The 15,010-nt window shown below is 41.6% G+C and overlaps 1 protein-coding gene across 2 annotated transcripts in view; it reads left to right on the top strand.

Annotated features, from left to right (window-relative positions):
* The window catches only part of LOC112225649 (SH3 domain-binding protein 4), a 78,536-nt gene that overhangs the window by 30,719 nt on the left and 32,807 nt on the right, over positions 1–15,010 (top strand). For both annotated transcript variants that reach the window (XM_024389774.2, XM_024389775.2), the window contains 2 exons: positions 11,047–11,273; positions 11,433–13,822. In XM_024389774.2, coding sequence (XP_024245542.1) covers positions 11,150–11,273; positions 11,433–13,822 — 2,514 coding nt within the window. In that variant the 5' untranslated portion in view covers positions 11,047–11,149. The remainder of the gene's footprint in view (positions 1–11,046; positions 11,274–11,432; positions 13,823–15,010) is intronic.

Below are 15,010 nucleotides of genomic sequence, written 5' to 3'. Positions count from 1 at the left end.
TGTTGGCTAGTGGCTCGTAAGTAAGCATTTCACTCATTTCACTCTACACCTGTTGTATTCGGCACATGTGACTATTAAAATGTGATTTCATTTGAAATAAGCTTTTAATTTGACATGTCAAATAACACTGTTCTATTACAGAATATTGTGTGTTCTGAATTTGCACGTGCAAGCTAAGCGCCACCCTACCAACAGTAGCGCTGTCAAAGCTGTTCAAAAAAGTCTGCAAACAATTAAGCACCATCCACGAACGATGTGTTTACAATACCGCGTTGGTAATAAAGCATTTTTTGTTCGACCGCAACTTCTGGGGTAGCTAGCTTTAGCTTAGTACCTAGCTAGCACCAATACAACCAGCCTGAAAACAATGACCAGTAGAAACTGCAGACATTTTCACTATTCTTAGAAAATATTTAGAAATCCTTGTGAGTAAGTATTATCAAGGTAGCCCTTTGTTGTTTGCCTATTGAATTTGAACTGCAGTTCATGAAAATAAATAGCTAGCCAGCTACTTACCCCTGTTGCCCAAAGCTAACGTTTTAAGCAGCCAGCTATCTTCATCTGGCTAGTGAAGCTCGACCTGACCGGGTTATGTGTTGTGAAGCTAGCCACAATAAGTATTAGGCACAATCGTGGAATTTGCGGTTTGCCTTTCAAATAAAAGTACATCTTTGAAAGTGATGCAGAACGTTACAATTGGTGGAATCATGCCATGTTTAGGCTAGATAATGTTAAACAAGGTTGGAATGTGAAGCAATGAAATGGGGTATGAGTCTACTCAGTGACACCCATAGAACACAACTGTGAAGAGTTATTAGCGTTGGAGCTTTTATCGCGGGACGGTGACTGTGTGAAATCACCTGTCCTGTCAGCCTATTGTGTGTGTTGACATTCATATTGCACTGTACAGCTTCACCCAAAGATTGGGGATCAATGAAATGGGGTATATATATATTCCAATATTTTTTCACAATGTCCTCAAAAGAGTTATCAGACTAAAAAACATCCACGCAGTATTGTTTTTCCTCTGGAATAGTGTTCAATTCACATAGGTAGACAATAAATGTGGCTCGATTCACAAATTATCATTTTTGTTGATTTTATATAACATTCCAACCTCATTTAGCATGATCTATTCAATTATGGCATAATTATACTATTTGTATTCATTTGCATTACTGTCAATGACAATTTTATTTTGAAGGCTAACCGCAAATTCCACTATTGTGGCTAGCTTCACATAGATGGGTCAGACCACGATTAATCAAATAAGAACTGTGTTAATTTCGAAGGTTATTTTAGATGATGACACCTAGCTAAATAGTTAGCTAGCTAACTATAGCTACTATAACATTGTCTTTTTGTTATGTTTTTGGGGAAGAACATTGTTTGCATCCATGAGCTTTTTTATGACAATTTTACCAGCATCATAGCATGCGTCTCGATGAATTGTTGAGACATGAAATACGAGTGATAGTGTAATCAATGTGTAATAACTACGTAAAATTATGAATGCACAATTATTGTGTGACATGCAGTCATATTCAGGTCCTAATTAATCAACAAGCTTATTTGACACGTCATATAGTGTTATTTGACGTCTCTTTTTTCACATGCAAAGACCCAAACGGCTTTCCATAGAAATCCTGGTTGGGAATGAAACGTCTGAATAAATGAACAATGAAACAGCACAGCAAGTAAGTGAAATAATAAATAGGTTTTGATTATGTTTTTCTGGTAATGGGGACATACGTAAATACCAACAAAATAACTTTTTAGTCCGTGTGTGTGTGTGTGTGTGTGACCTTTTATTTAACTAGGCAAGTCAGTTAAGAACAAATTCTTATTCACAATGACGGCCTACCCCATCCAAACCCTGACGACGGCCAATTGTGTGCCGCCCTGTGGGACTCCCAGTCACGGCCGAATGTGATACAGCCTGGATTCGAACCAGGGACTGTAGTGACGCCTCTTGCACTGAGATGTAGTGCCTTAGACCGCTGTGTCCATGTATGTGTGTTAACTGTTTAACTGTACTAGAATGCTTTGAAAGGCTGCTCAAACTTTAAATATCGGTTATTGATATTGTTTTTTTGGGGGGGCAAGGAAAAAATGGATATCGATACCAACTACAAATGTAATATCTGTGCATCACTAATACAACATACACTGTGTACAAAACATTATGAACACCTGCTTTTTCCATGACAAATTTACAGCACCCCCTGCAAAATAAAAATATTATAAAACAAAAGAATTATAAAAAAAATGATCTAAAATAGTTCACTTGGCCTTTTAACAAGTCTTGTATTAGCGGACTGATATAGCCATCTGTAGCTCATTTCTTTAAAACATCTGAGACCCCTGTCCTCAATGCCCCGAAGCCATATTACAGTTCAAATGGTTTATTTTGTCACATGCCACACCCACTGTGTGTTGTTTTCCTGACTGCACAGGGGAGCAGGCAGATGGGGGTTTTGGCACCTTACACAAACCACCTCTCCTTGAGTGTGGGAGAGGCAGCAGATGTGACTGTTGATTTGATGTTTTGCCGTTTGGGTCATCCACAAAATATGCGTAAAGAAAACGGAGACTAGCTGAGATGAGGTCTGGCTTTTCAGTGAGTAGCAACACCTGGTCTGTTTTTGTTACAAGCAACAAGAATTATAAAAAGGCTTTTTTTTGTGCTTAGGTTGTCTTGACCGGAAAGACATGTTCTAAAAAGTAGACTAGAATAAATATTTTGAACATTGAGCGAGCTTCAGCTCAAAGTGCTGTCTACTCCCCCTCCTGAAGGATCTGAGTCTGTCAGACAAAATGTTTACTTGAAATCAACTTGAGCTTTTTGGATATGCACTTCATTTATCATTCTGTTTCAGTATGGCTCTTTAGCTCTCCCATTTCCTTTCCAATATATCTTCTTCCAGGTCTTTTTTCACATCTCTCTTAGTACAGAACCATCCTCTCCAAAGGATGATCAACGATCAAATGTTTCAGAGGGAATGGATATGGAAATTAGCTTGACATACTATTTTTAACTAATATACATATTCTAGAAATCCCTTTCACTGATATATCCTTGATGGTTAGATTTATTTCAAAGTACAGAGAAAACTGAGTGAAGCGAAATCTCATGAAAACTGTTCAGACTCAAGGGTTTACTATTTCAAAGATTGTGCAACGAAAGGGCCCTACTAAGATCAACAGGATATATTTCCAAGACAAGAGGTAAACCACTCTCACTTTACTTTTTCCTACTAGCTCTGACTTTGCCAAGCTATTTTGAGAAAAATGTGTACTTACTATGACATGTGGTTATCCCACCCAGGTATCTGAAAAACTTCTTGGGGATAGGCGTCCCTCTAGCGGGACACCAGCCGACAAAATCTGGTGAAATTGGAGGGTGTGCAATTCAAATAAATAATTGTAATATTAAACATTCATGAACATACAAGTATCTTATATAATTTAAAAATGTATATTTTTGTCCGAATGTATATCTAACTGCGTTGTCCGATTTACAATAGTCTTTACGGAAAAAGCGTACCATGCGATTGTCTGAGGATGGCGCCCCAGGTAAACATATTTTTCAACCAGCACAGGGTTCATAAAATCACAAATAGCGATTTAAATAAATCACTAACTTTTGAAGATCTTCCTCTGTTTGCAATCCAAAGGGTCCCAGCTACAACATGAATGGTCGTTTTGTTAGATAAAATCCTTCTTTAATATCCCAAAAAGTCTGTTAAGTTGGCACCATCGATTTCAGTAATCCACTCATTCAACGCGCAGACAAAGGAGTCCAAAAAGCTACCGCTCAACTTTGTCCAAACAAGTCAAACGACATTTCTGTTTAGTCCTCAGGTACTCTAAAAATGTTAATAAACTATAATATTTCATACAGAAAGTAGTATATTCAATAGGAAAGCCAAATTAGTAAGTGCGCGCCCTCTCCCTTGCGTGCCGAAAGACTGATATTGTTCTGGTGCTCTTCTCACCAAAACTCAATTCTTGCATGTTTTTGAATGAACGAACCTGATACCTTAAATAAAGACTGTTGATATCTAGTGGAAGCCATATGAATTGCAATCTGGAAACAGAATTACATAGGAACAATAACATTCTATTATAAGAGCCTGGGACCTAAAAAAAAAAAAATATTTCTTCAGATTTTTGCCTGCCATATCAATTCTGTTATAGTCTCAGACATTATTTTAACAGTTTGAGAAACGTAAGTGTTTTCTATCCAATGCTACCAATTACATGCATATCCTGGCTTCTGGGCCTGAGTTTACTTTGGGCATGACAGTCAGGCGGAAATTCAGGAAACTAGACCCTATCCTAGAGTTAAGATGAATGCACTATTTTATTTTGTATTTAATCTTTATTTAACTAGGCAAGTCAGTTAAGAAGAAATTTATTATTTACAATGACGGCCTACCCAGGCCAAACCCGGACGACACTGGGCCACTAACTGTAAGTCACATGACTTAATTGCAAAAAAGAAAGAAAGCTGTTGGTTCAATCAAATGTATTTATAAAGCCCTTCTTACATCAGCTGATATCTCAAAGTGCTGTACAGAAACCCAGCCTAAAACTCCAAACAGCAAGCAATGCAGGTGTAGAAGCACGATGGCTAGGAAAACGCCATAGAAAGGCCAGAACTGAGGAAGAAACCTAGAGGGACCAGCCTATGACGGGTGGCCAGTCCTCTTCTGGCTGTGCCGGGTGACTAGCAGGGTCAAATAATAATAAACACAGTGGTTGTCGAGGGTGCAACAGGTCAGCACCTCAGGAGTAAATGTCAGTTGGCTTTTCATAGCCGATCATTCAGAGTATCTCTACCGCTCCTGCTGTCTCTAGAGAGTTGAAAACAGCAGGTTGCATTCTCTGTATTCTCACAATACCAGACTTTTGACTTTGCTACCAGGTTCAGTATCACAATACTCAATACTATGACGATTCTCAATACTATCACAATACTCAATACCAAAACAATTCCACATCATCAACAGAAGGCATATTAGCCGGTCACAGTGGCATTTAATCCTGACAGATCTTTAGAGTGCAAAAAAATGGGGGAGAAATGTATGCATTATTGAATCAATTATGCAATCATAGAATCAATTTGACTTAGTTTTGACTTACCATTCTAACTGCATAACATATTGGTTGTCATTTATTGTGATGGTAAATCTACATTGATAAACTGTGTAAATCAAAATGCAGCCTGCGCAAATTCACAATACAGGTGAATGCATATTTCATAGGAGTGTGTGCATGCTTTGAGTTATTGAACTTGTTTTGGCTAATTTCACGGGGCTACAGATGACAAACAATCTTTTCCCCTTCCATTTGGGATGACTTATTTTCTTGTACTAGGCCTGGTTTCCCAATAGCAATGGAATGAAGGCTTACGATTGTTTTAACAATGCATAATTCCTACAACACCATGCAGACAGAACGGTCGCTAACTTCTTCATTCGAGCATATCAATTACTGATGGGATCGAAAGAAAGGGAGCGCTGCTTTCGAATCACATTCCTCCATTCAAATCTTTCCTTAAAACCTGTTGTGACTAGGGGGCAGTATTTTCATTTTTGGAAAAATAACGTTCCCAAAGTAAACGGGATATTTTGTCAGGACAAGATGCTAGAATATGCATATAATTGACAGCTTAGGATAGAAAACACTCCAAAGTTTCCAAAACTACTGTAAAAATATTGTCTGTGAGTATAACAGAACTGATATTGCAGGTGAAAGCCTGAGAAAAATCCAATCCGGAAGTGACTCTTGTTTTAAATGCTCTGCGTTCCGATGCGTCCCTATTGAGCAGTGAATGGGCTATCAACCAGATTCCTTTTTCTACGTATTCCCCAAGGTGTCTACAGCATTGTGACGTAGTTTCACGCCTTTATGTTGAAGAATACCCGTAAGCGGCTACATTGGGCAACCTGATGGCTCTGAGTGATTCTTGCGTAAAATACAGAGGTAGCCATTTTTCCTCTCGCTCCTACTGAAAAACCAATTGTCCCGGTGGATATATTATCGAATAGATAATGAAAAACACCTTGAGGATTGATTATAAACAACGTTTGCCATGTTTCTGTCGATATTATGGAGCTAATTTGGAATATGTTTCGGTGTTGTCGTGACTGCAATTTCCGGTCAATTTCTCAGCCAAACGTGAAGAACAAACGGAACTATTTCACCTACAAAAATAATATTTTTGGAAAAATTGAACATTTGCTATCTAACTGGGAGACTCGAGTGAAAACATCCGAAGCTCATCAAAGGTAAATGATATAATTTGATTGGTTTTCTGATTTTCGTGACATAATGCTATGCTAGGCTATCGATAAACTTACACAAATGCTTGTCTTGCTTTGGCTGTAAAGCATATTTTGAAAATCTGAGATGACAGGGTGATTAACAAAAGGCTAAACTGTGTTTCAATATATTTCACTTGTGATTTTCATGAATAGGAATATTTTCTATTTATGTCCGTTGCGTTATGCTAATTAGTGTCAGATGATGACAATGATCCCGTTCACGGGATGGGAGTAACAACAAGTTAACATAATAATTATTTCACAATACTGATGACGGATCAGCTCCCTCGCATGTTAGAATTCAGATCATAAGATATATAGAAACAACTGGCCTACCTGGTTAAATAAAGGTGAAATAAATAAAAAAGTAGCAAAATAGAACTCAGTTGATTGATCATGAAATGTATTTCAATATGATTGAAGGAGGCCTATAGCCTGTTTATTTTAATGCTCGTCTCGGTTTTCATTTGAAGCACCTTTTTATACGTTGCTTGTTTGTATCAGTTGCAACGACATCGGCAACTTTGTATTTTTAGTCAACTTTGGTCTGAAGGTGTCGGCTGACACAAAGATGCGGATACGATTTTTTGGTGTATAAAGTGACAGGAGGGCAAAAAAGCATCTACCGATGGCACTTTACTGATCTACGAGTGGTCTGAGGCAGGTGTTCGATTATGTGTTTTAATGTGCAATGCTAATAAGGATGGTTTTTGGAAAAAAACTTGGAGATTTAACAATGCTGGTACGAAGGTTCTAACGATGAATTTATCCTTAAGATGATTTTGGGAAACTGGGCCCTGATCAACAACATTTGCACTTACAATAGTGTGCTCTGTATCTTTTGCACGGTCTATTTAAGACCCATGACCTCATTCACATACACCGGCTTGAGTACAGGTGATCTTGACTGGGAGAGACGTGAGGCAGGGGAGACAAAGTTAAAGAATGTTTTTGGTGAGCATTTGAAATCTGAAATATTTTTCATTAAAATAATACAAATACATCAGTTTTTCACAATTCCTGATGTTTAATCCCAGTAAAAATTCCCTGTATTAGATACGTTAGGATACCCACTTTGTTTTAAGAATGTGAAATAAAAATAGTAGAGAGAAGGATTTACTTCAGCTTTTATTTCTTTCATCACATTCCCAGTAGGTCAAAAGTTTACATACACTCAATTCGTATTTGGTAGCATTGCCTTTAAATTGTTTAACTTGGGTCAAACGTTTCGGTTAGCCTTCTACAAGCTTCCCACAATAAGATGGGTGAATTTTGGCCCATTCCTCCTGACAGAGCTGGTGTAACTGATTCAGGTGTGTAGGCCTCCTTGCTCTCACACACTTTTTCAGTTCTGCCCACAAATCTTATATGGGATTGAGGTCAGAGCTTTGTGATTGCCACTCCAATACCTTGACTTTGTTGTCCTTAAAGCCATTTTGCCACAACTTTGGAAGTATGCTTGGGGTCATTGTCCATTTGGAAGACCCATTTGCGGCCAAGCTTTAACTTCCTGACTGATGTCTTGAGATGTTGCTTCAATATATCCGCATAATTGTCCTCCCTCATGAAGCCATCTATTTTGTGAAGTACACCAGTCCCTCCTGCAGCAATGCACCCCCACAACATGATGCTGCCACCCCTGTGCTTCACGGTTTCGGATCGTGTTCTTCGGCTTGCAAGCCTCCCCATCTTTCCTCTAAACATAACAATGGTCATTATGGCCAAAAAGTACGATCTCCGTCCCCATGTGCAGTCGTAGTTTATTTTGCTGGTGGGTTTGGAGCTTCACGGTTGGGATGGTGTTCTTGGGGTTGTACTCATCCTTCTTCTTCCTCTAAACACGGCGAGTGGAATTTAGACCAAAAAGCTCTATTTTTGTCGCATCAGACCACATGACCTTCTCCCATTCCTCCTCTGGATCATTCAGATGGTCATTGGCAAACTTCAGACGGGCCTGGACATGTGCTGGCTTGAGCAGGGGGACCTTGCGTGTGCTGCAGGATTTTAATCCATGACAGCGTAGTGTGTTACTAATGGTTTTCTTTGAGACTGTGGTCCCAGCTCTCTTCAGGTCATTGACCAGGTCCTGCTGTGTAGTTCTGGGCTGATCCCTCACCTTCCTCATGATCATTGATGCCCCACGAGGTGAGATCTTGCATGGAGCCCCAGACCGAGGGTGATTTACTGTCATCTTGAACTTCTTCCATTTTCGAATAATTGCGCCAACAGTTGTTGCCTTCTCACCAAGCTGCTTGCCTATTGTCCTGTAGCCCATCCCAGCCTTGTGCAGGTCTACAATTTTATCCCTGATGTCCTTACACAGCCCTCTGGTCTTGGCCATTGTGGAGAGGTTGGAGTCTGTTTGATTGAGTGTGTGGACAGGTGACTTTATACAGGTAACAAGTGGAGAACAGGAGGGCTTCTTAAAGAAAAACTAACAGGTCTGTGAGAGACGGAATTCTTACTGGTTGATAGGTGATCAAATACTTATGTCATGCAATAAAATGAGTATTAATTACTTAAAAATCACACAATGTGATTTTCTGGATTTTTGTTTTAGATTCCGTCTCTCACAGTTGAAGTGTACCTATGATAAAAAATTACAGACTTCTACATGCTTTGTAAGTAGGAAACACTGCCGATTTTGCAGGTTATCAAATACTTGTTCTCCCCACTGTATACACATCTCATTCCAAAATCATGAGCATTAGTATGGAATTGGTCCCCCCTTTGCTGTTATAACAGCCTCTGCTCTTCTGGGAAGGCTTTCCAATAGATGTTGGAACATTGCTGCGGGCCAGTCAAGTTCTTCCAAACCTTTTCTTCGCTTTGTGCATGGGGGCATTGTCATGCTGAAACAGGAAAGGGCCTTCCCCAAACTGTTGCCACAAAGTTGGAAGCACAGAATTGTCTAGAATGCCATTGTATGCTGTCGCGTCAAGATTTTCTTTCACTGGAACTAAGGGGCCTAGCTCGAACCATGAAAAACCATTAATCTCTCCACAGGACGTGTTTCCACTCCTCCAGAGTCCAATGGCAGCAAGCGTTACACCACTCCAGCTGACGTTTGGCATTGCGCATGGTGATCTTGGGCTTGTGTATGGCTGCTCGGCCATGAATACCCATGAAGCTACCGACAAACAGTTATTGTGCTGACTTTGCTTCCAGGGGCAGTTTGGACCTTGGTTGTGAGTGTTGCAACCAAGGACAGATCATTTTTACGCGCTTCAGCACTCGGCAGTCCCTTTCAGTGAGCTTGTGTGGCCTACCACTTCGCAGCTGAGCCGTTGTTGCTCGTAGACGTTTCCACTTCACAATAACATCACTTACAGTTAACCGGGGCAGCTCTAGCAGGGCAGAAATTTGACAAGCTGACTTGTTGGAAAGGTGGCATTCTATGACGGTGCTACATTGAAAGTCACTGAGCTCTTCAGTAAGACCATTCTACTGCCAATGTTTCTCTATGGAGATCGCATGGCTGTGTGCTTGATGTTATACACCTGTCAGCAAGGGGTGAGGCTGAAATAGCCAAATCCACTAATTTGAAGTGTGTTCACATACTTTTGATTGTATAATAAACATCTATATAATATTTCCTGAACTTTCTTATATCTCCTAGATGTAGGGACAAATCACTTCAAAACCTTGTTTCTTATGATACATTTTTCGGCATTCATGAATGTGTTATTCAATGCGTTTCTCTGGGCTATAGAAGTAATGGCCAAATTATTATTATTTTTTTAAAGATTCCTAAACGGGTCCTAAAATTCCATATCAAATAGCTTGTTTTGTAATGAAGTTTCAACATTTCTATATGCCTTGTTGCATTATTCAGTTGTGTTCTGTGTAGAATAAGAGGCGATGCAGCCCAGAATCCCAGTGAGTTCAGTGGTTCCTCAGGACAGTATGAGAGGTTGATCTAACATGATGCAGCCCAGACTCCCAGTGAGTACAGTGGTTCCTCAGGACAGGGTAGAGCTAGCAATGAGTAAGTGGAGCAGTCATGGTGCTCTAGCACTATAAAGGGACATGAGTTGTGCTGATAGACAGACTTCCTCCTCTCTCAATCAGTAGATGACGTGAGACTCATTTTACAGAAGTGCCGAAAGTAACACATTCTAGTACCTAACCGTAGTTCATGGTCTATTATTGTAAACAAGTACATACGTTTTGGTATACCATGCAACTACTCTCAGGACGTCCTGTCTGTTGGTATAGTTTAACAGAATGTAGAATTTCAAGATTGTAGACCAATGAGAGATGAGATTAAGACAATTCAGTGTCTATAGAGTTTCACATGAATGTTCAATAATATTCTTTGTCATTCTATTGGAAATGATCATGCACTCTTTGGAGTCTCACATTGAATGTCCTCTCCACCCACCTCGAGGAAGAGAACTTTGTGTGTGCAGGAATTACATGGTTAGACACAACTCTCTCTCACACACACACACACACACACTAGGGACTAGGGGTGTTTTTCTTTCACTTGCCACATTCAAATTCCTGCCACATGTGAAACTTGCAAATATCTGGGGGATATTTACATCCTGTCAGCATTTGGTAATCCATTATTTGTTCCTCTTGATTATATTAGTGAGCAGGTTGCAATTCTGATTTATTTTTCTAATCAGAATGCATCTGCCCCATTTAATGAGATTGTCAAGTGTAGCTAAAAGCTAATTAAATCCAGTTTTTTCTCTCTCTCCTCCAGACACCATGGAAGGCTGTTGATGGCTAACTCTGCCTTCGGCTTAAACGTAACTCAGGAGAGCAGCATGAACACATAGGTTGGGTGTGCAGGGAAATAACCAACAATGGCCGCCCATCGAATCAGAGCGACAAACAACAACATCGCACTGCCGCGCTGCAAGTCAGAGGGGACACTCATTGACCTCAGTGATGGAGTGTCTGAATCCAACTGTCTCACAGATGTCAAAGGTACGCTATGAGGTTGATTAACTGCGTAAAAAAAAAAAAACGTTTTGCTTGTGTAAATGTACTGTCATCACATGACTACGGTAAACCTTTATGTTGTGATATTTGTCGTAATATTGATTCTCTGATTTACCTATTTTTTTTAATGTTCTGTTTTTCCAGTGCCTTCTCCCAGTGCCTTAAGACTGGACGCCTCTGCCTCCTTCGGCACTGCCAGGGAAGTCGTTGCTATTAAGGATTACTGTCCCTCCAGCTTCACCACCCTCAGGTTCTCCAAGGGAGAACATCTCTTTGTGCTGGACACATCGGGTGGAGAGTGGTGGTACGCCCACAACAGCACTGAGATGGGTTACATCCCTGCGACATACGTCCAGCCCATCAACTACCGGGACTCCTCCTTCAGTGACAGCGGTATGATCGACAGCCTAGGAGACTGCTCTGTTGAGGAGGGAGCCAAGGAGCTGGACCTCCTTGGAGATTGGACCGGGGTGATGCTGAAACCTACTGCCCCCCAAAACGGGAACCCATTTGCCCCCCATCACCAGCACCTTAGCCGTAGCTCCACTAACCCTTTCCTCAACGGGGCCCTTCAAGGTTCTTTGGATCAGAACAGTAATGAGAACAGTAAGTCAGTGGACCTTCTACTTTTTGACAACCTAGCCTCCTCTGTCCCACCAAACTCTACCAGCAGTAGCATCAACATCAACGGCTTTGGCAGCGGCATTTTTGATCTGAAACCCATCAGCCCCAATTTGGGAGTGGGCCAGATGTTACGCAGGGACAACCCATTCTTCAGGAGCAAGCGATCCTACAGTCTCTCAGAACTTTCAATCCTGCAAGCTCAGAATGACGCCCCTCAGGCATCCTCAGGTTTTTTTGGAGGCCTGAAAGCCCCTGCACCTGAACAGTTCCAGAGCAGAGAGGACTTCCGGGCGGCGTGGCTCAATCACCGCAAGCTAGCCAGGTCCTGCCATGACCTGGACTCCTTGGGTCAGAATCCAGGCTGGGGACAAACACAGCCAGTGGAGACCAACATTTTGTGCCGTTTAGACAGTTCTGGAGGGGCCGTCCAGCTTCCAGACACCAGCATCAGCATCCACATCCCGGAGGGCCACGTGGCCCCTGGAGACTCCCAGCAGATCTCCATGAAAGCCCTGCTGGACCCACCGCTGGAGCTCAACAACGACCGAACAACGACCGTAAGCCCTGTGGTGGAGATCAAGCTCGGTAACATGGAGACCAAAACCACAGTCACCCTTGAGATGACGGTGTCCGTTGTGGTGAAGAAGGAGAGCAGGCAGACGACAAAGGTCATATGTGTGAGGAGTGACTGCAAGGAGGGGCCCTACACACCAATCCCCCAAGCCTGTATGTATGGGGACACCATCCAGGTCTGTCTGGATAACCTTGAGCCCTGCATGTATGTGTCTGTTGTGGCCCAGGCCCAGTCAGTTGCTCCAGAAACCACTGTTTGGGACAACGTGGTGAAGAAGGTCACCCTCGGTGTCTATGGTCCCAAGCACATTCACCCATCCTTTAAGGCTGTGGTGGCCATCTTCGGCCATGACTGTGCCCCAAAAACATTACTGGTGAGTGAAGTAGGGAAGCAGGCCCATGCCACCCCTCCAGTGGCTCTTCAGCTCTGGGGGAAGCACCAGTTTGTCCTGGCAAGGCCCCAGGACCTTCGGGTTGGTGTTTACTCCAACATGGCCAACTATGAGGTAAAGGCCAGTGAGCAGGCCAGGGTGGTTAGGGGTTTCCAGGTCAAACTGGGAAAGGTTAGCCGGATAGTCTATGTGATCGCCTCACGCACTGCTGATGATGTCTCAGATTTCACATTACGTGTCCAGGTCAAGGATGACCAAGACTGTATTCTCGCCCAGTTTTGTGTTCAAACTCCAACACCTCCACCCAAGACCGGTCCACAAACATCTGTGCAGAGGCGCTTCCTGAAGAAGAAGGAACTAGGGAAAATTGTCTTGTCCCCTCTGGCCATCACTACCAAATACCCTGTGTTCCATGACCGACGAATCCGCAACCTGAAGTTTGGCAAGTTGATCAAAACAGTCATCCGTCAGACCAAGAACCAATACTTACTGGAGTACAAAAAGGGGGATTACTTTGCCCTTCTGAGCGAAGAGAAAATCAAACTGAAGGGACAGTTGTGGACTAAGGAATGGTACATCTGTTACTATCAGGGTAGAACAGGGCTTGTACATGCAAAAAATGTTCTGTTGGTGGGCAAAGTAAAACCCATTTACTTCAGCGGGGCTGAACTAACCACTGCACTCTTACTGGATCAGATCCTGAAGCCCTGCAAGTTCCTGACGTACATCTATGCCTCTGTGAGGACTATACTGATGGAGAACGTAGGAAGCTGGAGGGCGTTTGCCGATGCCCTGGGTTACGTTAACCTACCGCTCTCACACTTCTGCCGTGCAGAGCTGGACAGCGAGCCTGAGAGGGTGGCGTCTGTTCTGGAGAAGCTGAAAGAGGACTGCAATAATACAGAGGGCAAGGAGAGGAAATCCTTCCAGAAGGAACTCATGACAGTAAGTTAGCATTTCCTTTCAACTATTATTCAGTCGGAAATGGGTGCTTTTGTCTGTCTTTTTGATGTGTGATTAACTTTTTTGTTTGTGTGTTTCGTCTAGTGTGCAACTTTTTTGTTTGTCTGTTTCATCTAGTGTGCATGCTTCAGCCCCTTATCTACTTCCAGCTGCTTGAGGCTATGGTCCAGTGGGCTAATCCTGTTGAGAGTGCAGTCAATAAGTGCTGTGTGGGCATCGACATCTAAGGAGTTGTGGAGAGCAGCAGAATATTTTGGCGTAGTCCAACCCCCACCGTTCCTTTCTTGTAAATCACATTGAGTTAGAGATGTGCTGAGGGCTCAGCCTGCCTAGATAATGCTCTGTCTTCATTTCTTGTGTAAATCAAAACCTACCAGAAAACAACAGTACTGTCAAACTATGTTTCTGAAAAAGTGCCTGACTTTTGTCATTGGTTGATTTTGGAAGTCATATTCAGTGTTCTGACCATTGTAGAGGGTGTGGTGAATACTATTATGTGACTTAACATGATAAACTCAGACACACTGAAGAAGAGATCCATAGAAACGTCTCTACTAGAGGTCGACCGATTATGATTTTTCAACGCAGATACCGATTAATCTGAATTTTTTTATATATATATATATAAATGGTCATATATATATATATATATATATATATTTGTAAATTGACAATTACAACAATACTGAATGAACAATTAACACTTTTATTTTAACTTAATATAATACATTAATACATTCAATTTAGTCCTAAATAAATAATGAAACATGTTCAATTTGGTTTAAATAATGCAAAAACAAAGTGTTGGAGAAGAAAGTAGAAGTGCAATATGTGCCATGTAAAAAAGCTAACGTTTAAGTTCCTTGCTCAGAACATGAAAACATATGAAAGCTCGTGGTTCCTTTTAACATGAGTCTTCAATATTCCCAGGTAAGATGTTTTAGGTTGTAGTTATTATAGGACTATTTCTCTCTATACCATTTGTATTTCATATACCTTTGACTATTGGATGATCTTATAGGCACTTTAGTATTGCCAGCCTAATCTCGGGAGTTGACAGGCTTGAAGTCATAAATTGCGCCGAGCTGCTGGCATACGCAGTAAAATGCTGTTTGAATGAATGCTTACGAACCTGCTGCTGTCTACCACCGCTCAGTCAGACTGCTCTAT

The sequence above is a fragment of the Oncorhynchus tshawytscha genome, linkage group LG26, assembly GCF_018296145.1.
Source record: "Oncorhynchus tshawytscha isolate Ot180627B linkage group LG26, Otsh_v2.0, whole genome shotgun sequence".
Lineage (NCBI taxonomy): Eukaryota > Metazoa > Chordata > Actinopteri > Salmoniformes > Salmonidae > Oncorhynchus > Oncorhynchus tshawytscha.
This window is presented reverse-complemented; position numbering and strand designations above follow the sequence as displayed.